General features: G+C 42.9%; 1 protein-coding gene across 1 annotated transcript; it reads left to right on the top strand.

The window, feature by feature from the left end:
* The first annotated feature begins 12,690 nt into the window (after positions 1–12,690).
* Positions 12,691–13,617, top strand: LOC147663761 (olfactory receptor 5V1-like). The gene has a single exon (XM_086950214.1). The coding sequence runs from the start codon at positions 12,691–12,693 to the stop codon at positions 13,615–13,617; it is 927 nt and encodes a 308-aa protein (XP_086806340.1).
* Positions 13,618–26,951: the final 13,334 nt, after the last annotated feature.

Here is a 26,951-nt window from a genome sequence, read left to right as displayed (position 1 = left end):
AACACAAGCAGCACCCTTTTAAGCAGAATAGCACCAATGCTGAGCAGAACCAGTACCACAAGTTTTCATTTACTTTTTTGTCTCTTCCGTCTCTAGAAGTCGCAGAGTACTAGGAGCGCCCTCCCTGAACCCGGCTTCTTCCTGATTCAGAGTGGGGTCCAGCACTGGCTCCATTGTCGTCTCCATGGTTGGAACCAAGTGAGAGTGTGACATGCCTTATTCAGGTGAGTTGGTTCCGAAAGATTGCTCTACATCTCCTTACTTCTTATTGCATCACTCAGTTTGGACACCTAGTTCCTGAAAAGTCACAGTTTGTCTACCACATCACCCAAGACATATTCCACCAGAGAATGACACAGGAGCATGTGGATGTGGCTCTGATTCGATGCCTTTTGAAGAAAAGATCATTCTTCTTAATTGCCTATTTCTTTCTTGACAGCTGATGAAATCTGATGTTTAGGAAGACAACTGCAAGACCTAGCTAGTGTGTTTTGGAGCCTAAACAGCAGATAAGGGCCACCCTTTCATAAACCCCAAGGAAAAGTTTGTTATTGGACAAAAAAAACCAATGATCCCCACACCTTGTGAGTTTCCTCCCTGGGAGTGGTGATCATTTTTATTTTTTTCTGTCTGTTTTCTTGGTGGTGAGAAACAGAAAAAATATATATCAGACCAAGTGTTTGATGAAGAGATGACTCTAAGCACATTTATGACTTAGTACAATTCCACCAAGTTCTAAATTGAACCCTTAGTGTAGTTATTCAGATTTTTCATTAAACATTTTGTGTGGGTCATATAATCTCATGTAATCTCACTACAGATTCGCTTTACCTATTTAGAAGCCATGTGAACACGTTCAATACACAACATCACGCCTTCGCAAGACCTCTGCGACTCACTCGCCACGTTCTTCCACCGCAAGATCGCCGGTTTAGTATACAAGGGAACCCAAAATAATGGCCAAGGACCATGGGTTAAGCTACTTATTTTTATGTTACAAAGGTCCTAGCTTTTTTTTGATATCTAGAGGATTGATTTTCACAGGCTAAAGATAAAGACTGTGTTTTTTTCTTCAGTGTCCAGCCGGACCTAGAAGTATTTATTTTCAAAGTAGTAAGGATAAACAGAATAAAGCGAAAACAATTCGCACATTAATAAATGGGCACAAGCCTGTACCAAGTCAAAGGGAAACAATACAAAAGAAAAAGACAAAGAATTCACAGGCAAACAGGGAGAACAGGGTGGCTTATAATACAATGCAAGAAATTCTTGAATAAGCACAAACCCACAGTAACTGCCGAGAAGGTTAAAAATCATACAACAAGCAGTACTGCAAAACAGTCGACGAACGCTTCGATCCCTATCTCCAATAATACAGTGGGATCATCTTCAGGACTAGAATTTGACTTTGCCTGAATTGTCAAGTGAGCCTGTAGGGTATAAACAGGAAGAGAAAGAAAAGAAAAATTTCTGTACCAAATATTTACAGAATGAGTGCTAAAAGGCTAAAGTGCTCGTCAACAACCGTTTTTGTCATGCAAAATGCAACATGTGCACATGCAGTTGTATGTACCCAAAGGGCACGGATCTCATTGTGCTCGTGTTTGGGGTGCAGAAGACCGAGACAAGGCATACCGCGTTCATTTTTGTGGCAGTGGTGCTAAGTGGCGGGGAATATAGTGTTTGGTGAAGGGATATCGTGGTGATTGATGCCTGGGGTGAATTTAGGAGCCCAGTAAGAATTGGGTAATTACCACGAGCTGTGCTGGGTGGGCCAGTCGTGGATGAACACAGTTTCAATGCCAAACAGTTCCGGTTACAGTTGATGCCTGTATGGAGTTGTTAAGGTCATTATTAGCGTGTGGCAGATAAATAGCATTTAGGAAAATTGGAATTGAAAACCCATAATTACCGGGTGACGATTCGAAGGAATCGAAATGAGGATAAAAGCCTGCCAAAACAGGTCGAGTTGATTGTGACCTAGAAGGGAGGCATTATAATCCAGAGTTACGATTGTTACAGTGGTATCACGTTGGCGACTAAAGTGCAGTGAGGAAAAAAACCAACATTACCGATGGAGCCTAGTATTGAGCGTAGACTCGATGTGAGACTTCAGTTTAGAAGTTTATAGCCTGTGGACAAAGAGACATTGGTTGATTGTTGGGAGTGAGGGGCGAGAGGCAACGATTGGTGATTTGTGCAGGCAATAAATTACCGTGACCGGGGGTCTGTTCCACGCAAGGCACTCGATAATACGGGCCTTTTCCGTGCGAGCCTGCAATAAAAATACCGAGGGTGCACATGAAATATATAGCGAGCTATACCGGACTCATTTGAATCCTAAAGGGCGCCAGGGTTATTTCAAGGGCTTACCTTAATTTACTCGTAGAGGGGCCGCAATGGGATCCCATCTCAGCAGCACAGTGGCCGGATGCTTAGCGTCTGTATACAGAGACGCCTGATATGCTCCGTCGAGATAGCGGTGGACAGTGAGGACGGACTCCCTGGGAATCAGCGGTAGTGCCGATGTTGGTCGCCATCTTGGAGTGGTGAACTGTCCGAGCAATACTACTTGGAGTGACCAGTGAAGGTGCCTGTGCGTGGTATGCAGAACAGGGGTCACCAGCTATTTGGTTAGAAGCGAGCTGGGGTGCCCGCCGTGCTCCGTGAGAGTGGTGGCAAACGAACGACTCAAGAGTGAATTGTGCAGGTGTGGGCGCCATTTTGGAATGGTGAGGCGCAGGAGGAGTGAAAGTGAAGGTGCCACAAAGTGGTTCACAATGCACATGGTCTCGAGCTAATTCAATTAAAAACATGCAAATTCGAGCCAACTGACATTTCGAAATTGTTACATTTTACGGACAGACAATTATTATATAAGCTCATGCAACGAAAGGGGTCATAATTGAACAGCTTATATTAGGCTTGTCCAGTCTTCAGTTCTGTTGAGGCCATCCTGAATGGAGTTGAACTGTATGATGGACTTCAGCTCTTCTTTATTCAGTAATTGTCCCATGTTGCCGCCTCTTGGAGGGAGTCTCAGTACTTTTAAGACAGTCCATTTCAGTTCATTGTCAGAGTGTTTTTGAGCTGCAAAATGTTCCACCAAGGGTGCATTTAGAGTGCCGCACCGAGTGCGGCTCCTGTGTTGTCCAATACGAATTTTTACCTTTTGGCTGGTCTGTCCTATGTACACTTTCTGACAGGGGCACACAATTAGGTAAATAACATTGCAAGTGTTGCAATTGGAGAAGGAACGACATTGTATAGTGATATTGTTAAAGGTAAAACTTTTTCCTTCTATAGTGCTGTCACAATTATTACATCCACCACATTTTGCATGCCCAACAATGGGGGACAGACCCCATACATTTTCAAGTGTAGTTGATGGTAAAGGAGCAGGTAGAGCAGCTCTTACAAGGTGATCCCTAAGATTTTTACTCTTTTTAAACGCAAAAACAGGTTTCTCAATGGAGAGGGCACCTGTATTGAGTATTGGCCAATGCTTGAGGATACTCTTTCTTAGTTGATTTGAGATAGGTGAAAAAGTGGATATGCAAGGTATGCGTTTAGAGTTAGTCTTTTCCTTTGGCGTGAGTAAGACTTCCCTAGGGCAATACCATGCCTGCTTGGTAGCGTTTTTAACTAATTTCTTTGGGTACCCCCTATCTTTGAGTTTGGTTGCCAAGGTGGTAGCTTCTCGGAAGTAATCCTCCTTACTGGAGCAGTTACGCCTGATTCGCAAGAATTGCGAGTATGGGAGTGAGTCGCGTAATGCTCTTGGTTGGTTACTGTTGTAGGCCAAGAGAGTGTTTTGTTCAGTTGGCTTACGGTAGAGGCGTGTCAATAGGGAACCTTCACTGTGATAAATGGACAAGTCCAAAAAGGAGATAAGGTCATGATCAGTGGTGATAGTAAAAGTGAGGCCCAAACAATTATTGTTCAGCCAGTGTAAGAATTGGCGCAGGCAATCATCACTTCCAGTCCAAATGATGAAAATGTCATCGATATACCTACGCCAAAACTTCACTCCTGATAAGAAGGGATTGGTAGGGTTGTTGATCACATTGGTCTCTATTTCATCCATAAACAGAATCACCAAATTCGGAGCAAAAATTGCGCCCATGGCGGTCCCCTTGATCTGTTCATAGAAATTGCCATTGAAGAGGAAAAAATTTCTCGTAAGGCATATCTCTAGGAGTTGAAGAATGAACATGCTAGGTACAGCATGAGGTCGAGGCCGTGAGTCCAAAATCTTTTTAATCACTAACAGTGCTGTAGTCTGAGGAATATTAGTGTAAAGGGACTCAATGTCCATGGTTACCAGAGTTTCAGTCATTGGATTGTACGGATGATGCTCGATCATGTTAATCATGTGCATTGAGTCCTTTATATAGCATTGCGTGAAAGGGACAAAATCTTTAATGAAAAAGTCTACGTAAGAACCCAATGGTTCCAAAATGGATCCGCAGGCTGAAACAATAGGGCAGCCTGGAGGGTTTATTTGATCTTTATGAATTTTAGGTAACGTGTATATTACCGGAATTCTAGGTGATTTTACATTCAGGAAATTATACTCTTTTTTCGATAGAAAACCAGCTTCAAGACCCTCTTTCGTGATTTTTTGTATTAGGCTCTGTATATCTTTACTGCGATTGTGACTCAGTCTTTTGTAGTGTTCCTTATTCTCAAGTTGTCGCATTATTTCCGAAACATATGCAGCTTTTTCTTGCAATACGATACCTCCGCCCTTATCCGCACTTTTAATTATGAGGTTATCATTAGTTTTAAGTTGGGAAATGGCATTTTTCTCTTCCCTAGAAATGTTATAGGGTATAAACATTTTCTTGTTTTGAAATTTCTGCAATTCCTTCAGAATTATCTTCTCGAAAGTAACCACTTCTGTGGGAATCATACTTGCAGAGGGCGAGAAGATAGATGGTGGACGAAAAGGAGTATTGGTGACCCTTTCTGGTGTGGGATGCAACTGAAAGAAGGCTAGTAGTCGTATGCGTCTAAAGAATCTCATTAGTTCTGTTTGTAAATCCATATAGTTGGGTGGGATTGTTGGCACAAAAGAAAGGCCTTTCATAAGTAATGATAGCTCTTCTTGTGCCAGTGTGTATTTAGAAAGATTAAAAATAGGAATGCTGTCAGTTCCTTGTGGCGGAGCTTGTATTCCGCTCACCATTGGTAATAATTGTTGCGAGTCCTGCGCTCCCCAGGGGGGTAGTTCCATCTTTGGGTTTTCTTGACCTTCCCGCGCTGTGGTGGGTCCTGGGCGCCTCTGGCTAAAAAAGAATTCTGATTCAGACCACCTCTTCGTGCCCCACTGCCGCCTTCCCCAGGATCAGAACTATCAGAAGATTCGGCAGAGGTGTCTGAGAATCCTACCAAATTCTGGCGTCTGTTATAGCGGCCCCAAGGGCGGCTGTTTTGGTAGCGGGGGTATGTTTTGTTGATATAAAAATCTTTCTGCAGGTAAGGGTAAGTGTTCTCAATATTATATAGTTTCACGTCCTTTTTGATTTTATTTGACTTTTTATTTTGTTCAATTCTGTGGAACTCGGCCACAGTTTTGTCAATTTGCTCAAGTAGTTTTTTTGCGTCTGCACTAGGATCAGAATCTGTTAATTGTTTGAGGAGGTCTGCAACTTCTGTTTCCTAAATGCTATTTATCTGCCACACGCTAATAATGACCTTAACAACTCCATACAGGCATCAACTGTAACCGGAACTGTTTGGCATTGAAACTGTGTTCATCCACGACTGGCCCACCCAGCACAGCTCGTGGTAATTACCCAATTCTTACTGGGCTCCTAAATTCACCCCAGGCATCAATCACCACGATATCCCTTCACCAAACACTATATTTCCCGCCGCTTAGCACCACTGCCACAAAAATGAACGCGGTATGCCTTGTCTCGGTCTTCTTCACCCCAAACACGAGCACAATGAGATCCGTGCCCTTTGGGTACATACAACTGCATGTGCACATGTTGCATTTTGCATGACAAAAACGGTTGTTGACGAGCACTTTAGCCTTTTAGCACTCATTCTGTAAATATTTGGTACAGAAATTTTTCTTTTCTTTCTCTTCCTGTTTATACCCTACAGGCTCACTTGACAAATCAGGCAAAGTCGAATTCTAGTCCTGAAGATGATCCCACTGTATTATTGGAGATGGGGATCGAAACGTTCGTCGACTGTTTTGCAGTACTGCTTGTTGTATGATTTTTAACCTTCTCGGCAGTTACTGTGGGTTTGTGCTTATTCAAGAATTTCTTGCATTGTATTATAAGCCACCCTGTTCTCCCTGTTTGCCTGTGAATTCTTTGTCTTTTTCTTTTGTATTGTTTCCCTTTGACTTGGTACAGGCTTGTGCCCATTTATTAATGTGCGAATTGTTTTCGCTTTATTCTGTTTATCCTTACTACTTTGAAAATAAATACTTCTAGGTCCGGCTGGACACTGAAGAAAAAAACACAGTCTTTATCTTTAGCCTGTGAAAATCAATCCTCTAGATATCAAAAAAAAGCTAGGACCTTTGTAACATAAAAATAAACCACAAGATCGCCGACATACACGACAGCTTTGGCGCTCAGACCACGTACACAAACATCGAACCAATGCCCCCCACCACCATTCTCTGCGCCTGGACTCCCATCAGCACAGAAGACACCACCCATGTGATGTACACCATCCACTCTGGCTCCCCAGCTGACCCCTGTCCACACTACATCTTCAACAAGGCAGACTCCATCATCGCACCCCACCTCCGGAACATCATTAAAAATTCCCTCGCGTCCACCACCTTTCCTGAGAGCTGGAAGCACGCAGAGATCAGCGTCCTCCTGAAGAAACCCACAGCCGACCCCACTGACCTCAAGAACCTCCGCCCCATCTCACTCCTCCCCTTCCCCACAAAGGTAATGGAGAAGACCGTCAACATACAGCTGACCACTTTCCTCGAAACGAAAGGCTCCCTTCACTCTTCGCAGTCCGGCTTCCGAGCAAACCACAGCACCGAAACCGCCCTCATCGCAGCAACCGATGACATCAGGACCATGCTTGACAACGGGGAAACTGTCCCCCTCATCCTCCTCGACCCATCGTCGGCATTCGATACAGTCTGCCACCGCACCCTAACGACCCACCTCCACCACGCTGGGATCCAAGAAAAGGCCCTTGACTGGATCACCTCCTTCCTCTCCGAGTCCGCCTCCCGCCCTTTCGCGCCGCGGCCACCAAGATCATCTGCAGCGTACCTCAAGGCTCCTCACTCAGCCCTACCCTCTTCAATGTCTACATGAGTCCCCTCACGGCCATCGCATGCAAACACGGCCTCAACATCATCTCTTACGCAGACGACACCCAGCTTATCCTCTCCCTCACCAATGTCCCCGCCACCGCCAAAGCCAGCCTCCAGGAAGGAATGAAGGACGTCGCGGAATGGATGAAGCTCAGCCATCTGAAACTGAACTCAGACAAGACAGAGGTCCTCATCCTCGGACCATACCCCTCCGCCAGGGACGGCTCCTGGTGGCCCTTGGCTCTGGGCACTCCTCCCTCATGATGATCAAGCAAGTCAACGCCATTACTTCTTCCTGCTTCAACATCCTTTGCATACTCCGTAAGATCTTCCGCTAGATCCCCACCAGAACCAGGCCCTCGTTACCAGTCGTCTGGACTACAGGAATGCTCTCTACGTTGGTACCACAGCCAAACTACAGAAAAGACTTCAGCGCCTACAGAACACATCGGCACGACTCATCCTGGAAATCCCCTGACACAGCCACATCTCCACCCACCTGAAAGACCTACACTGGCTCCCCGTCAACAAGAGGATCAAGTTCAGGCTCCTGACCCATGCACACAAAGCTCTCCATGACATGGGCCCTGAATACCTCAACAACCGCCTCAAGTTCTACACACCCACCCGCCAGCTCTGCTCCGCCAGCCTCACCCTCGCCACCGTCCCGTGGATCCGCAGAACCACCACCAGAGGAAGATCCTTCTCCTACGTGGCTGCCAAGACTTGGAACTCCCTCCCTACCCACCTACGTCTGACCCAGGACCATCTCTCCATCAGGAAACTACTCAAGACCTGGCTATTCGAGCAATAGCAGCACCCCCCTCAACCCCCCCCCTCCACCCAGCGCCTTGAGACCCTCACGGTGAGTAGCGCGCTCTGTAAATGTTCTTGATTGATTGATTGATTGAATAGCTACTTAGTTAATTTCCTAAGGTTCGATTTACGCATCCTTATAATTATTTGTCCTCCCCAAAAACAAGTCATCCATGCACCTGTAAGAGGTTTGAGTCTTGGATTTACAAATATTTGTGCAGCAGGAAAAACCTACCTGACTGATACAATGCACCACACTTGACCACATTTAAAATCTTGTGCTAAGAGGAGGAGTGCTCTTTTAAACTATTATGCCGGGACATAATGCCTATTTGCATAATCTGTCAGTAAATAAATGCAACCTCATTGTGATAAATTTAGGTGCTGATTGAGGGGGTGAATGCCTATTCAAGCAGAAACCGCAATTTATGTCATGGTAAGGCACAAGCAATCCCCAAATTAACTTGTGGTCAACGCTTCAGTAGCTTGGCCTTGAGGAGTCAGGATAAACGTAGAGTCAATGTGTAAAACACCCACAAATTCCATAATAACTTAGACAAATATAAAAATCTTTATTAAATAAAATAAGACCCAAACAACAAAAATCCAATCAGTAGAAACAGATAAATGCAGGTTTAAATATTTCCGTGAAAATAGTGTCAAAAAACACAAAGTGCCAGATAAGGGATCAGGTTCTGATAGACTGGGACAGAGTCATAAGGGAAAGCCAACCACGATTAAGTGTGGGCCAGCTACAGGGACCCAGTTAGTCTCACTGAAGAAGAGAACTTAAAATCCTAGTTGCAGAGTGCGGTGAGTTGGCAAATCGAGGATGAAGTGCACAGCTGAGGCAAAGCGTCTGTTCTGAGGAGCTGCAAAGGTGCTGTACAAGTCCTGCATCATCTTTGAGGATTCCGTCAAGGAGGGATTGTGATGTAAAGTCTGGCATCAACAATGAGTGCTGCAGTCGAGGCAATGGATTTATTCCAAGGAGCAGCGAGAACCTGTATCATCATTAAGGCTGCCGTTGACAAGAGATTTGTGAGGGTCTGCGTTGGGGAAGCTTCACCCAGCAGAGGTTCCAATGCCGGTTGTGAGGTCGATGGAGAGTCCTTGTGCTGAGAGAATCCTTGCAGCAGAGGCGATGTACCAGTGCTGCTCAGGGATGCAATGCAGAGTAGAGGAGTTGCATCAGTTCTGCTGGATCCAGAGATGGGCTGGAAAAGCATCTTTAGGGCCTCTTTCAAAGGTCCACCACTAGGGTGGCACCACTTGGCATAGTTGGACTTCCAGATGGCAGAGTCCAGTTGCTGCATTCCAGGTTGTTGGAACCCAAAGCTCTAGTTAGGTGGTCTGCCATCTAGCTCTTTGAGTCACTCTAGGGTTCTTGGTTCAACAGATGCAGATCCAGTCCTTTTCTCCTAAGACAAAGGTCAGCATACCACAGGTCAGCATAGCAAGGTAGCAGTTCCTCAGAGCAGTAGTGCAGCAGAGTGGACAACCTTTCAGCAACACAGCAGTCTTTCTACCTAGCAGAGTATCCACAGGCTCAAACAAGTAATAAAGAATTGGAGTCTTAGGTCCAATATTTATACCTGGGCTTTTCTTTGAAGTGGAGAAGCTTCTAGAGGTTGCCCTTTGTATGAGACAGGCTTCATGCCTTCCTTGCCCTGGCTTTTAAGTAACTGCAGGGGCTTAGGGACCCCTTTGTGTGGAAACAGGACACAGCATATTCAAATGTCAGTAAGGCTGTGTCCGATTCCACCAGCCAGTGATGGCCCATCCAGGCACACTTAAGCTCTCTATTGTGTGGGGCTGTCTAGGAGAAATGCACAAAGCTCAACCGTCAGCAACACACATTCATGTGACCCAGAGACAGTCAATAAGGGTCATATTTGTGACTTTAGTGGCGCAGAGCAGCCCAGCAAATCACCTTGATGAATTGCCCTACATCACAGGGAATGGGCAGGAATGCACTGTATTTATCCAATTCGGACATGCCTGTCTTTTTCCTTTGCACTGGCGCAGTTATGCAGACTAGCGCTAATGCAGGCACCTTGCACCATGGCGAAAGGATCTGTTGTTGGCAGAATCGATTCTCTGGAGGAAGGGTCACTATCCTGCACAAAACACTATCCTGGGAGGATGTTTCCTCTTTCACAGAAATAGGAAACAACAAGGAGAAATAAACATATTTCTCCTCATAAGTCTCTGCATATCTTTTTGGCGCATTCCTAGTATCATAAGGTCTTGCATATCTGGGAATGTGTCAAAAACCATTTTACGTCTAACCAGGGCAGAGTAAGGCAAAGCAGTGATTTGGGCTGCATTGCATTACTGCATTTGTTTGGAGCCACTCTAAGCCATGCAAAGTGGCTTTGCATGGCTTCGAAAATATGAGTTAAGGTATACGTCACTTTATCTCACATTGCATAGTGCAAAAGCAAAGCAAACCAGGTTATAAAAATGGCCCTAAATGGCTATGGAAGGAAAATGCCAACTTTCTAACTGTAATTACAAAAAGGGCTAGGCCCAAATTGCACCGGGTCAGGTAGGGCAGTTTTTAAAGTACAAACACAAGAAAGCACCTAGCCAGGTTCTGCTTTATGTCCTTCAATTTAGCAAGCTACACACAGACAACCACTATATCTATTTGAATGGACAATTTATTTATCCACTTCTATTTGATTTGATTTTTTCGAGAAACATTTTTTCAATGTACAGTAAAGAAAATGCTTCAATTTCAAATAACAGATCTCCTCAACCATCAAGTATATTCTTATCAACACAAATGACATTAATACAAACAATAATTCACAACCCACATTTACTCATTTCACTCATAAACATCATCCACCCTACAACTAAAGCTGATCTGTCAAACGTCAACCACTCTCTCTATCACACACTGGGAGATATTCTTCAATACAACTGGGGGATACAACTCATCACAATCCCTCTCAGAGTACACAAATAAATTTGTATTTTTAATTCCTCAGTGGTCAATTTGCCAACGCGTTTCGCGACCCGGGCTACAGCTGCCGGGACTCTCTTCAGGGCTGCCTCCTAGTGGATAGCAACGTTTTCTATAGGGAAATAATGCAGAAGCACAACATCAGAACCCCATCTCCTTTGAGCCACTCCAACTCTGGTGTATGAATAAATTACGGAACTGGTTACCTGGGAACCGGCCTTGCGGTCCGAATCAGAAGGTATTTAAAAACGATCAGGACTCACTTCCATGTGCACTTTTTAGAAGCTGTTCATCAATCACACTCGGCACCGGGAACACAGCCGCACCTTTATTACCCAAAAATTATTCCATTCACTATTAAAAAATTATCATAAATTAAGGTCTCTGAAGGCCCTCAAGTCCAACATGAGCTTTTTTCATATGACAGTCCTCGTGAACCAAGAACTGAAGACAAAGCATTAACTGTTGATGTAAAATAAGAGACAGAATAATATACCCCTCTAGGGGCTGGACTGCACACTTGACAACAAAAAATAGTGATCAATCTCGGCTGCTATGCTTGCCAATTATGTGATCGTAGGGAAATATTTTATTTCACTGAGCCTTCTTTTTCTTCATCTTCACATTTGAGAGTATCATCAGATAGGTGAGTTCAGGATGTGCCCTGAGCAAAAACCAAAGGTGCTTGATTTACTATAATACAATGTTGATCAATTTATGATAAGAATTTGGGCCACTTTTAGGGTACACATAACAACTGACTTGCCTCTTTGCTTACTTGCCATTCCAGCCATGGTGGAGAAAGGTTGGACAGAAATGTTTCCAAGTTGGTGTTTAAAAACTATGGGCCTGATCAAGAGTTTGGAGGATGGGGTTACTCACAAATGCGATGAATGCACCATCCGTCATATTGTGATCCCATTGTATCCTAAGGGAATCTTCATACGGCGGGCAGGATACCAGTTATGTTTGTGACAGAGTAACCGGTCCCACAAACTCTAAATCGGGTACGTTGTGGTGGGTTGAGGCAAAATATGAAAGACATTTCATTTGAGCAATGATTGAAAGGGGATAGCTCTATAAGTTTGTGAGTGACAGGGTTGACCCAGAGCCTACTTTCTGTGTATTTGCTCTTAACATAAGGTCTTTGCCAGCCCTAAACATTGGTCAGGAGCAACTAATTTAAAAGCTGTCAGCCCTTTCAGTAATACATAGGGTCACAACCATCATCTAATTTGCAACAATTTAGAACTTTTATTATTGGTTTGTGCTTGTATTGATTGTATCTTCTAGACAAGTTCCGAATACATATAGCTGAAATATATAACATAAATAAGTCAACAAAATATGAATTAGCAAAAGATATCATGCAGCCAAACCGTTGCCCCATGAAAAAATTAAAAAAGAACACACCAGGGGTGGCTTACTTAGTTTTTTTTCGCATAGTAAATACATGAACTGTGACCTTATAACATCCACAGACATTTTTCTCCCAAAATAGTGTGTGCTTTGGCCATTACTGTCCTTCTTTTCTTTATTTGCAGATATTCTTTATATCCCAACTCTGGAAAACCGCATTCGAGGACACATGAAAGGAGGAAATCAAACTTTTGCATCTGAGTTCACCCTTGTGGGTTTCTATGATTTTCCACATCTTACAGTTCCACTTTTTCTGACCTTTTTGCTGATTTACTCCCTGGTACTTGTGGGGAACCTTCTTATCATGGTGATTGTCTATTCCAACAAACAACTGCACACACCAATGTATTTTTTCCTTACAAACTTAGCCTTTCTAGATATTACTTACACAACAATAATTTTTCCAAATATGCTGGCTCACTTCTTTCAGGAGGTAACACACATTTCTCTAAGTGGATGCTTTCTGCAGATGTTTCTCTTCAGTTACATGGTGTCTACGGAATTCTTCCTTCTTACAGCCATGGCTTATGATCGATATGTGGCTATTTGCAAACCTTTACGGTACGTGACCATCATGAATGATGTAGTATGCATGAAGTTGGCTGCCTGTTGTTGGGTATTTAGTTTTATAGATCCAATACCGCATGTGGTACTAATATATAGGCTCTCATTCTGTGGGTCCCACACAATCAACCATTTCTTCTGTGATTTATCAGCTGTAATGAAGCTTTCATGTAGCAGCACTAGTGCTGTTGAGCTAGCAATCTACGTCGAGGGTACTCTAGTTGCAGTGGCACCTTTTGCTTTAACTATCGCATCTTACATCAACATCATCTCAACAATCCTGAAAATCCGGTCTACAGAGGGGAGACGGAAGGCCTTTTCCACCTGTGCCTCCCACCTCGCTGTGCTTATATTATTCTATGGAGTTATCTGTTCTACATACATGAGACCATCATCAACAGCTTCAGTAAAATACAACAAAGTATTCTCTTTGTTATATGTTGCTATAACTCCACTATGTAATCCGATTATATACTGCCTGAAAAACACAGAGTTTAAAAACACCCTGAGGATGAGAAAGAATAAAAAATAGCATTTAAGATGACAAATGTCTTTATCTTTCAAATAATGTTTTGCAGGAATGCATTTTTTTTATAACTGAGGGGGTATCCTAGAATTTGGTAGATTCTAGCATTGATGTTTCAGGTACCATTTACACTTTTTCAAATTTTTTCCGAAATTGATATTATGATTTTAGAAATCAGAGCGGTTCTAGGGCTTACTCTATAGTGTATTTTCCGTTAAAGTAGACTGTAAGTGATAGTCGGTCAATAGGATATCATGGACTTGCACACAGGCAGACCTGAGTTTCTAGCTCCATCATGGTACCACATAGATATGTGGAGTTTGATGTCAAACAATGTGCCTTCTCTCCCCTGAAACTCACCTGGTGATGAGGGACGGCTGGCATATACCCAGGTGGCACCTTAGAGGTTACCCACCTGTTTGACACAACTTCTTTGTGCTTTGGCATGTGAGCCCGTCCATTCCCATACCAAGACAGCGATATTAGGCCAGGTAGTGTGGATGCTCCCAGGACTCAGCGACAAAGGCTTAGGTGGGAAGGAGGTAACACCTCCCACCCCCAGCTGGGTTAATGAATAGGCACGTCAAGGCGGTGAGCTTCAAAGGTTTCACCTCATCCATCTGTGCTGTCCCCCGGAAATATTTGCTTGTGGTCAGGCTGAAAATTAGATATTCAGGGCAGTGCATGCCCCCAACATGCTGACCACTCTTCTAGGGTGAGCATCCAAGTCTGTACACTAAATTTTGATTTCCTTCATCTTATGAACAGTAGAATAGAGGGATCTGGGTAGCAAAAGGTGACCCACCCCATCGGTTGTGATGACCTCAGGGGTAGGATTCAGTGTAGGAGCTAGCTGCCCATTGGCTACTAGCTTCCACACCCCTGACTCCCCTAAATCCTGGATGTAAGGGTCCCCCTTCACGCCTCAGATCTGAAGAACTGACTCCAAAGAAGTACCAAGAGGATCCCTGTGTTATCAACAACCGGATGTGGCCCACAGCATTGAAGCAAAAGAGGGATACACTGTCCCTGAGGCAAACAACTTGGAACTGTGTGAACGACCCATGTCCTTGCCTGAAACTCAACACTCCTGAACAGAGGGTCTGCAGTGGATGCCAGAAGCACTCTCAGACTAGTGGCATTCGTCCCCTGAAAACTGTAGGTAAACATGTTCATGGGATGCGAAGATGAACTCTCTGTGGGATCGCCCAAATCCAAGTGACACAGTGACTTCTGAGAGTTGGAGTCTTACCTGCCCCAAAGTTTCAGGATTCTACATTACTCCTCTGAACCCCTTAAAGTTCCCAAATCTTTTTCGTCACCTTTAGCCAAAGTTTGTTGTTTGCCATTCTGGTTAATGACCCCCACACATGACCATTTAACTATGAGGCACAATGTGCAACCTGGAACCAACATCGTCAACCCAGCCCCAGCTTAGTTTTTGCATCTTTTTTATTGCTTCTTTGTTTAAGCGGTAAAATCAGCCCAAGTGCGATTCCCATTCAGCACCATGGAAAGCCAGGACAGCTCTGCAGTCATATACACGAGCCACGTAATACTGAACTAACTGTTGTGGCCTGGTTCTAGGGCCCTCACAACCTTAACCCTGTAAGGGTTACACACAAGTCGCCCTCTAAGTGATCTTTGTCACTACTTCTTTTTCTTCATTGACTTCAAAGTAACATTTCAATGCCTGTTTTGATGTAATTTTATTTTGCTTCTTAAATCTATAAATTTGGTTTACTGATTCAATTCTGTCAATTTTGGTGCCAAAATTAAGATAAAAATAAGCTCTTTCTTTATGAATTGGTAATGGATTTGTTGTTAGTTGTGTCAATTATGTATCGTCCATGTTGGTGCTTGAAAATTCTTTAAAAGTGTTTCTCTATTAAAGCCTGACTCCTCTTTGCCACTCTAATTAAATTAAGGATTTATCCGTTTGAATCCAAGGACCATACCAGGATATTGTGAGAGTATTACATGGTGAGGACTAACCCCAACACCACATTCGACTCCCCTTTCCTGCCCAAAAATATGTATTTATCTCTCTCTCTCTCTGTATATATGTATATCTTTCTATCTATATCTGTCTATCTATGCTATATGCTATATATATTGCGAGCAAGGCGGTCCGCCACCGAAAGGCGCCAAGGCTTTTGTTTGTAAAAAATAAATCAGTGTCAGATTTCCACGGTGTCAGCGCCTATCATTTTGGATGTCATGAATAGGTAGAACACCCACACTCCACCCATAGAACGCCTCTCGGGGCAGAGTAGAGCAACGTAGTGATTTGCGCTGCTTTGGTTACTCCAGATTTATCAAGCCATGCAAGGTGGCCTTTAGTGTTGCGTTGCCCTTGCTCTCTCCTTGGTTGGCATGAGGGCGATGCAATACATTGATCGATAGGCCCCTCACTGTCTATATGAACATTAAATATGTATAGATTCATTTTCATATTTATGGACCAGAGATATTCAGTCTACAGAGCATTATAGTGTTAGCTGAAATGTGAGAGCACAGAAATTTGAGAAATGTGAAAGAAGGCATAATTTTAAAGATTTCTTGGAGGAGATGCTGTTGTCAATCTGGTGTAATTAAGTTGGCAAGTTGTACCACATTTTAGAGTTCATGTACCTCAGCAATCAACTACATGCGTGGGTTAGGTTCGTACAAGCTGTATCAATTTGTAGGAGCTGTTCATTTGGGAGTGGTGCATGTGGGCCTGTGCATGTGGGAGTGGTGCATGTGAGACCTATTCAGGTGGGAGTTGTGCTGGTATCTCAATGTATTCAAATATTATCCGTATGCTTAAATCTCCACTTTGTACCTGAGCAGCTTACACTACTGGCTTCTTTGCATGTGCCTCAAGCTCCTAAAATCTACATGTTAATATGCCATACACTGTCTGGCAAATATATTTTGATCTCCTTTTGATGTATGTAAAACTATGAAAAAACACCTCATTAAACATTTACAAGTGTTTCAAGCCCCTTCCAGTGTGTCCATATGCCCCATGCTTCTCACATTACCATAAGCCCCTCAAGGTGTACCCATGTGCCCTGTTTAATCAAGAAGGTGTAGACTGTTCAATATCATAGCCTCACCTCTAGGTGGGCACACAGGCTTTGCACAAGGGAAGAAGGTTTTCTTGATCTTGGATAAGTGAGTTAGGATCACGCTGGGTAGGTTTGCATGTAGATCTAGAACATTTACAATAAACTCCATTTGCCTGAGCTCCACACTGCCTGTCTCCGTGGTCCAGCTACGTACACACTGTGCCTCTGTTTTTGCATCACATGCTCCTTATGTTGCATGTTTTTATGGCACAAACTACTGCTGTCCCATTTGCAAGTATTCTATTTTGAGTGACACAAGATCATGAAAGAGTTCACTTGATTGTACATATGGAGCTGTTTCCAGTATTGCATGGATTATCTTTTATTAATCTCACTGTGTATTTATTTTGAATAGGTGCAATATTCATTTCAACATGTTCCATATTCTTTCCAGTACATGTTCTTTTAATTTCAACATGCTGAATACATTTCAGCTCATGTAAAATTAATGTTAACACTTGTCATATTAATAATTTCCATGCAGATTTCATGTATTCCACTGCTTGTATGGTGCTGCCCAATGCGTATTATATCAATATATGCCAGATTCATTTGATTATATGACATTTTTATTCCATTGGTGCATTATATCCCAATGGCATACACTAGACTTGGTAAAGACCTCCATCATCAAGCATAAAGTGCTACATCTTACCAACATCTCTAAGACTAAATTATTGATATGGAAAGAACAGAAAATCTAGGCTACTGATGATACAGTTTGAACAAGAAGAAATAGGAGTCCTTGAAACATTGGTATGAAGATGCTGCAACACCAAGAAAGTCTTAAACCATACTATTTATATCAATGTGTTTTGCCTTTATCTGACTGCATGTCACATTCATATCAGCATTAGTCATTTTCTCATCAATAGTATTTCATTTTAGAATTGGTTACAATCATTCTAAAATGCCCAATTTCACATTTCATGTGTGTAATACTAATTTTAGCAAAAGCTATATTTATTTAAAAAAGGTTCATGTTCATTTACCTATGTGTCACTTTCATTCAATTTTATTTTTATGTTTAACTAGCTTACCCGTTGCGCGGTGCTGCGATCTCAGAAGAAACGAAATTTAAGGAAACTTGTTATGATAACATTCAATTTACATTGTGTCATTTTTATTTAAACTTATTAATTTTAACATGGAAAACATTTGAAAGTGTTGTTTTAATTCTGTTTATTCATTCGAGTGCTTGTGGATACTCGATTTGTTTTGTTTTTCTTTCTGGTGCGTACACAAATAAATCAGAAAGTTTTCCGATGCGTGAGCTGGCCACATACAGTTGTCCATGTGAGAAGCACGGATTCTCCAAATCTAGTCCACACACTTGCAGCAATTGTCCTTGTGCTTTGTTGATGGTTATTGCAAAAGCGAGTCGTACGATAAACTGTAAGTTCAGTATTGGAAATATTATGAGAGCCCTGGGGTGCCGGGGGGCGGATATTTAACCAATTTTTTTGGGCCAGATTTCTTCGCGGGAGTATACTCAACAACTTCCCAAAGTTTCATGGTGATCGGATGAATGGTGTAGTAATGCATAAAGGACAAACAGACATACTTTCATTTTTATATATAGATATTCTAAATCTTCACACGTAGAGCCATCATCTACCAATAAAAAGTATTCTTTAACTAGTACAAAAGCTACTCCGTTGAGCAACACTTTCAAGCTCTCAAATCGTCAGCCACCTTACAATCATGTCTGCTCATTGGAAGCGCTCCCGATCTACTATAAATAGATCACATGTAACATCATAAACTGTTTGACCAGCTCCTAACTTCTCAAGAAAATCCCCTGTTGCCTCTAATACACCAGTGAGCTAAACCAAAGCAAAAGAGCAACGACAAATAGAGAAAACGTTAGCAGAAACCAAAAGACCTAAGGAGCTGCTATCACTAAGGAAAATCCAAAAGGACCCAGTTCTCCAGAAGGCACAGTACTGCCTTAACCACATCAATGCTAGTGGTATTTTCCTCCTTTGCTGACCTCTTGGTTTTCCCATTGTTCATGACGAGCTCAGCTCGTCATGAGCGTATGGAGGTGTACACCATGACGAACTGAGCTTGTCATGAGCGTCCAAGGAGTTAAACAAGGCGATGAGGCAAGTATTCACCTAAGCTTGCTAGTCCAAAGTATCAAACACTGCAGCTATTGCCCGGATTAAGAATTTTGCAAATTACGTTTCAGAAGCTAAACATCAATCAAATGTAAGATTAGAGCAAGGGATGCAATCAAATCTGGTATTAATGGCTTTACTTTACACTGTGCTGTCCCTTAATATTATAAGCATGCTCAGATGGTGAAGTTACAACTACTGAACATGCTAGATGACAGTGAGAAACACATATTGAAGCAATTCATTATAAGAACTCCTATCAACAAATTAATTGGTGAGAATCAATCTATATCTGATCTCAGGTTAAATCACTTTATTATGGTAAGCAGCTTCACCCAGCCAATGTTTTTTCATTTTAAGCTAGGGGGAAAAGCCTACTATCTTTTCACCAATCAAGCTCAAGATGTATTCTGTGGTCACCCTAAATTTTGTGGCCAGATGCTGCTGGAATTTAGACCTTATAGCCTGGGACATCACTAACCAATCCTGTTTAGCCATTCTGAACCCTAAAACATGCCAACATAGGCTAAAATGGAATAGGCATAATTAACTTTATTATAAGGCCATGGTATCTGGGGCCTCATTTATGAGTTGTTGCCGTAGGGAAGCGCAGCAGGCCTTCCTGCTGCGCTTCCCTACGACAAAGGAAAAGGACAGGAATACACCGTATCTATAAGATACCGCGCATTCCTGTCCTTTTCCTCTGCACCGCCACACAATGGACTGCCTGCGCCAACGCAGGCAGCTTTTCACAATGGTGCAAGGGTGCCTGCGTTGCGGGGAAGATTATTTTTGTACAGGAAGGGAAACCTTTCTGTACAAAAATAGTCACAAGGGGCTTTTACATAGAAAAAGGAAAAACGAGGAGAAACGTTGCGCCTCCCTTTACGCCTTCCCTGGGGAGGCCTAAGCTTTTTGCACTGCCTCAGATTTACGATTTCTTGTAAATCTTGGACAGTGTCAAAAGGCCACGGATGTTGCTGGGAACGCCCCCAGCAACACCCATTGCACGCCCTTTGAACACAGAACACTGCATTAAAGGGACTGATATTTATCAGGCAGCATTAAGCCAAAAAAAGTGGCTTAGTGCTGCCTGATAAATATCACAAAAAGTGACGTTCCAATGGTGCAAGGGGCCTCATAAATGAGGCCCCCGGTGTCTAAAGTAAACCCACAGCAAGTAGTGTTATATGACACCTACAGCCTACAGCACAGTGCAATACTTTAGTATGAAAATACAAAAATTGATTACAGACCTAAAACTGTAGTCTGTCTGCTGCAGTTTTAAAACATCTTCCCAACCTGTCATAATAAACCCGTTGACAGTTAACCCCTCTCCATATTAATTCATATTAATTATTAATTGACCACTATGTAGGCTATGCACTCCAGAAGGCAGGGGACATTGTATTTAAAAGCAGAACATGCAGAATTGTATTTTTAACATGTCCTTACACGGACTAGCACCCAAAAAGGAGATTTTCACTGTAGAAGAACGGGCTGACCCTTACAGAAGCACTGGGAAGTAATACTAAATATTTCTATCTTTGGCTATGGATAAGCTAGGAAAATAAGTCAAGAACTATTTTTAATATTTATTAAAAGCCCAACCTACTAGTGAAGTGCGAATTTTTGTAAAACGTTAGAAAAATATTTTTTTTAAGTTCTCCTTTTCTTGACTGAATCTCTTTGCGGCTAATTTGCATTAGCTTCCAACAGTTACCCAATATGGTGAAGGTGTGCAAACCTGTTCTACTGCACCAATTATGTCTTGGATGTCGGGAGGTGCATTTGTTTCGCGGCAGGAAGGCCAGTTGTGCTGTGTTGAGGAATTCAATGAACTTCAAAGGGTTCACCCTGTCACACAGAAGTAGCTCGCACCTGCACATGGTCTCTATTTAGCCTTCCCAGTTAGGCAGTCAACAATCCCTGTGGAGGGAGAGAAGACCTCAGAACTGGTTTGTTGAAGGAGGTGTAGTTTTTTCAAAACCATGGCCACACCTCTAGGTGGGCACACAGGCCCTGCATCGTGAAGAAGGATTTTCTTGATCTTAGATTAGTGAGTCAGAATCACACTGGGTTAGTTTGCAGTAGAGCCTAGAGGAATTGCAGCAAAGGTGGGTAGTGAGAACATTTACTCTTCTGGCTAGGAAGGGGCCAGGAGTCATCTCCTTCCACATGCTAGTGTCAGGCATAAATGTGGTGCTATTAGGATCCTTCTTTAGAACCCTCTAGACCTAAGGAAGAAAAGAAGTGCATCTACTGTTTCCTTTAAATTAGGTTTTATTTTAATATAATTGAAATCAAAATTAGGTGATAGTGCAATATCTTTTTTTGTTGTTCTGGATTTAAAATACATATAACATTAATTTACATTATTAACCCTACAAATAAATGGTATCAGATTTTTTTCATGTTTAACAAACATTTAAATATGTTCTGTACATGTACCATAGGGAGATCTACACTATCAGAGATATCCCTTTGATAAAGTATAGTGAGATTATGGGGAAAAGTAGACAATTTACTTGAGATAGATTAGTAAACCGATTTCTGTCAATTATTAGTGTAAACTAACATAACATACATTTATTTAAATTGAAGAAACAAGTAAAACTTTCTTTAGAACTATTTACCAAATTTTAAATTGAATATTTAATGGATTTAAATATATTACGTTAACAATACAGCTATTCATTAAGATTTATTTGAAAAACTCCCACCTAAAGTAAAATGGTTATATTAAAACCTAACAAATGTTACAGATGGAGTCAATCTAAAAGAAGGTAATTGTTATTCAAAATAATTAGTTGCATTTATTTTTTCATTAAACAAATGAAGTTATTGAAATATTTTATCATAAATTGCAATGAAATAATATATTTTGCTTAAAACTAATAGGTGATTTTGTAAGCCCCTCCCTCCATTATTTTCTATGAGAGAGTGTTGCAGTGGGATTGGTTGGCCATATGTGGTGTTGCACTTACCACTGCTCCTTTTTGACAGTAGTAACTTATTGGGCTTCATACCAGTGGGGGCTGGCAACTACAAAGAGTGGTGTGGCGGGCGGTTGTATGCACAAGTGCTACAGGCAATTCACATAATTTTGGAAAGGCAGGATTATACAGAAGCATTTTCAGTAATAGTGTACAGCTCATTGAACATGCCAGCAAAGAGGTTTAGGTGCCAAGAAAAAGCTGTATGAGCTTAAATTCTGCATGCAACTGGAGCTGTTCCAAGTTTTCAGGATAATTTCTTGAAGTGAATTATATACAAAGATGGTGAACTGGACTACATTTTTTGGTTTAACAACAGAGTATACACACTTCAGAGAGTCACTCCAGACAAGTGGAAGATCCACTTCTTTAAAAACATCTCTCCACACTAATTACAGAGGTTTTAAATTCTTTAATTCTCTGGTCAAGAGTCTCCAATACCAGGTTGCGACCTCCTTACTCTTAGGTCTAATATCTTGGAGGAGAACCTTGAAAACCCTGTCACCCCCTATCTCTTGTTTTCGAGGCAGCAAAACCAGGATGATAATTGCACATATTTAAATCTTTTTGCAAGATGGCCAGTTATCCGGCCCGAGATTCATAATATTATCCGCACCAGTCTATCTCTTCAAGCGTGTGTGTCATTTCACCTCGACTTGGGACCGGATATAAGGTTCGGCATTTAAACCAGTTAATCACGTACGACCTCGGAGCTTCAGGGTCCCAGACGACGCGTATTGGCGTTTTTGTAGGTACTCCTTGCCTCGGGAGGATATAAGGGAAGGGTAGGCTCTCTTTTTAGCAGGCGAAGTATATATACTTTTCTGTTCCATATTTTTGTCCCCTGCAGACCAGTGATATTATTTTGGAACATGGCCCTCTCCCCTTCTGGCTGTTGGAACTTAGTAGCTTAGGACAGCTATGTAAGTAGTGTGTCACCCCGGAATGATAATGCGTTCTGAAGGCTTTCCCCGTAAAACATGGGATATCTAATCTCACATGTTTGCCCAATATATTTTTGTCATCCTTAGATCGTGATATTTCCTTGAAGTATGGGCCTTTCTATTTTTGGCTGGTGAAATACAGCACCATAGGACAGCAGTACAGCCAATAGTCTTACATTTTTTGAAGGAAGTTATCTTGAATTATCGACCGATCGGTCATCTGCGCATTATGTGGGAAGGTCAACTTATATTTATTCCATCTATTTCCTTTCAGTATTGCCTGCGCTGCCACAATCATTAGACTATATTTATCATTACTGAATCATTTATTGTGCTCTTCTTCATGACAGAGTCCTTGCTGGCCCCCCTCTACTGAGGATTTCCAGTCTATTCATTCTTATGTATGTACAAGATTCTTGTTACTTACTATGATTTATTTAAACCATAGGAATTGAGATAGAGATGATCCCAGGTTTATTTGTTGAAATCCGGATGTTACTGGAAAGATTGTCTCTAATCGCCAATAGGTGTTCCAGGGACCTTATGATGCTTATCATTGAGAAGGCTAGGGAGGTAGTAGAAACCCTCCTTAAAGAAATTGCAGATATTGAAGAAACTTTCAAGAAAAATAACCCAGTAGAAGATGCCAAGAAGAAACTAGAGAAGGTCAATGTTGAATTGTTTTCCTTTAGTGACTATTATATAAAGAAAAAAACAGATAAACTGAGAAAGGATATCCGATATTTCTCTGAAGAAAAAGTATATCCTTATCTGGGGGTCCAATACTATAATACAGCTAGAGACCCGACTCAACAAGATGATTACTAACATTGGTCAAATAAGAAAATACTCACATTTGCGGGTACTTCGGAATCCGATAGTGAAGGGGGCCCAAATTCTTTTTAGGGATTTGGAAATAGGAAAGTGCCCTTTTATGGCCCCATGAGAAACATCGTTTTTTTAGGCAACCGATGGGGAACTAAGAGGGAACTAAGAGAGTGAGGTTCAGAACCCAGGAGTAGACAGAGAACTTCCCTCAATATCTTCAAACAAGACGGAATCTGTATTGGAGAGAGTAACCACATCAGCCCATATTGACCCCATCCCTTTTTCAATCTATCTAAACTTACATTGGATGAACCATCTATGAATCTATTAGCACGCAGATTATCTTTTGTGCCCAGTACTAACCTTAACCGATTTGAACTTAGTCAAGATATTCAATCTTTCTTTTGAAAGATTAGATAAAAAAAATATTGAATATAAAATATGACTGATGATGACAGCAGGACAGGATTTCGCTCTACTTCTACATTTACCCACACATTGGATGAAGTAGGACCTGAAGTGGCTATCTTTGAGAGAGTAGTGTACTCCAAAATCCAAAATATGATGAGATTTGTTTCCAAACCTCCATACAAGCTCCACTATGAGGAATACCAAGCCCTTAAAAAGTTATAATCTAATGAGAAAGTTACCATTGTAGGTTTGGACAGTGCAAAATACAACAAACAAATTCAGGTAATTTTAGGGGCTCCTGTACATTATTCCTGTAACAATACTTATCCAGAGAAAATAATTAAAACAGAGATACTGGATATTACTCAGGGAGCTCTATCTGTACTCAGGAGTTTGAATATTTGAACAGACCCTTTTGCAACATTCCGGTTCTGTATGAGGTACCAAAAACCCACAAAGACATTACCAGGCCACTTTTTAGGCCTACTGCATCACCAACAGGGTCGCTAACGGAACCATTGTCTAAATACGTGGACGTATTGCTGAAACCCTTAGTTTCTGACCTCTCTGCCTATGTTAGAGACACTGGTCATCTTATTGGAAAATTAGAAGGCATTACTTTTAATCCGCACGCTGATGTGTTAGTCTCGATGGACATCGAGGCGCTATCAACACACATCCCCAAAGAGGGGCATGGAGCCTGTAAAAAGTGCTTTGGAGAAGTGTGGCTCAATCGTTAGAGCGGCAGACCCTGATGCAGAGGTCTAGCCTGGGACCAGGGTCAATTCCCGCCCCAGCGGGTCTTGGGCTCAATTTCCGCGGACCTGATAATTCTCGCCTCAGTGCCTATTCTAATCATGGGTCCCACTCTGCAACTCTGGGCAATAGCTTGCTTAATCTCCACAACGGCCCCAACAATGCTAGGATTCCTGGCTTCACCTTGGGAGGGCCCAGGAGTGGGCACTTCACAGGGAAAAGCCAGGAAGGGTACGACAGCGGTATGCGTACAAGCGCCTGAGATACCCCTTCGGGGGTCGATTCGGTGCGCAATACAAATACTGCATTTACATTTACACATTTACAAGAAGTGATTGTCAGCATGACAATTTGTTTAGCCTTGAATGCCATGCTTTAGTTTTACAGGAACACTTTTTTGAATTTGATAAATCTGTACACAAACAAGTCCAAGCCTGTGCACCCAACACTGCCAATATTTATATGGGAGCATTTGTGGACAGATTTATCTTCAATGAGACAGCCCCGTTCTTTGAGAATATCTCACATTGGCATCAATTTATCATTGATATCTTCTTCATATGGTGGGGCCCGGAGGAGCAACTTACTTGAGTTCATTTTATGGATTAATCTGTGTGCCCCTATTTGAAGTTTGAAGACAATTTTTAGATGTCTGGATTGAGGTGGTTAATAAGACCATTGAGGTTTCTTTGTATACTAAGCCCAGTGCATGCAAAACGCTCCTCCAATATGAGAACTACCATCTGCAGTGCCAGAAGTATAGTATACCAGCCAGTCAAATTTGGCGGCTCTGCTGAAATTGCACGACGATCCAGAACTTTGACTTCCATGCAGAACAATTGAGGGAGGCACTCTATCAGGAAAAAAACAATAAGAATGACACAAAGTCGGGGAGGAGCCAAGCCGGCGACCGCAATGGCCGCCCAGTCCCTTGGTTCCAATCACCATCTCCTCCCGGGACCGCATCCTGCGTGAACTACCGCGGCAAAACGGAGTGTACGGGGACATGAAAGCGCCCGATCACCGAGGGCGCAATCCCGAGGTTCGTGCCTGCTTGTGGAGGCGAAATATGGTCGGTGACGTTTGCGGCCCGCAGCAGCCCTGAGACCGGGGACTCGGCCATCTTGTGAGGCTGGTCCCCGAGTGAACAACAATGGCCGCCGTTGGCCTGGAGGGACCGGTCAGCTCTGATGTGGCGTGTGGCGGCGGTTTTTCTGGCAGGCTTAAATTGGCAGACTGTTCCTACTCGTGAGCACCGAGACTCTCACTGTGCCCCCGTGTAAACGGATAATGCGACACGATTTTCACTTGCTCTCCGCCGAGAGGTGTTTTCCTAACCATCTCGATTCTGGCGGAAGGCTCCCAAATTTCCTGCGAGCCGCCCTTCAGCTGCACAGACTCCAGCGGTGCCTTTTGATTGATCTTGGTGGCCCTGCCGGGGGAGCTACACTGCTCGCTGCCTTGCTGCCTGTGCCACGGCCCCACACCGGACCTGCTCTGACCCGTGCTACTATGGAGAAGGTGACCAGGATACTCGGGGGGCAAGGAACTGGTTTGCACCTTGATGCTTTGCTGGCCTCTCTAGCTGCCCTTCATGACACCTTGGCGCAGGGCGCCCTATCATTGGGGGGCAAATTGGATAACATGACCCTCGCGGTGGAGCAAATGAGATCGGCTGACCCGTTCGTGCACAGTGAGACGCCGTCTTCGGCGCCCGGATGCTTCAAGATGGCACCTACTACTGCAGCTGGTGGGTCGGGAACACTGTGCCTTGGGACTTTCCATACGTGTACTATTGGATGCACTGGACAGTCCGGAGACGCTAGCCTGGACCTGGCTGCTATATCCTTTTCCAATGACCGGTTGCTTGAGATCCTGGTGCTGTTCCTGCCGTATTTGGACATTGAATTGTGGTTCTCCTGTGTTGCGTCGTTGCATGGAGTGTGGAAGGTCTGTCTCACTGCCAGGTCTTGCCCATAGCACTTGCTGGAGATTGGTACTGTCGTTGGTTCTGGTACTTTAAGCAAGACTGGACAAGGATAAATGTCTCCCCTCTGGGTCATCGTCCTTTGTGCTGGGGCTGTGAGGGCTGCGCGATACGTTGTCTTATTTGATGCTGCGCCAAGTTGACTCTGTCCCTTGCGACATGTTACTTTGATCTGATTC

The sequence above is a fragment of the Lissotriton vulgaris genome, unplaced genomic scaffold (assembly GCF_964263255.1).
Source record: "Lissotriton vulgaris unplaced genomic scaffold, aLisVul1.2 SCAFFOLD_2104, whole genome shotgun sequence".
NCBI lineage: Eukaryota > Metazoa > Chordata > Amphibia > Caudata > Salamandridae > Lissotriton > Lissotriton vulgaris.
The sequence above is the reverse complement of the archived record's forward strand: the minus strand, read 5'-3'. Positions and strand labels throughout refer to the sequence as shown.

Bases quoted from the DNA above. Each gene is read 5' to 3' on its own strand.
- LOC147663761 (XM_086950214.1), top strand. From the start codon at position 12,691: ATGAAAGGAGGAAATCAAACTTTTGCATCTGAGTTCACCCTTGTGGGT.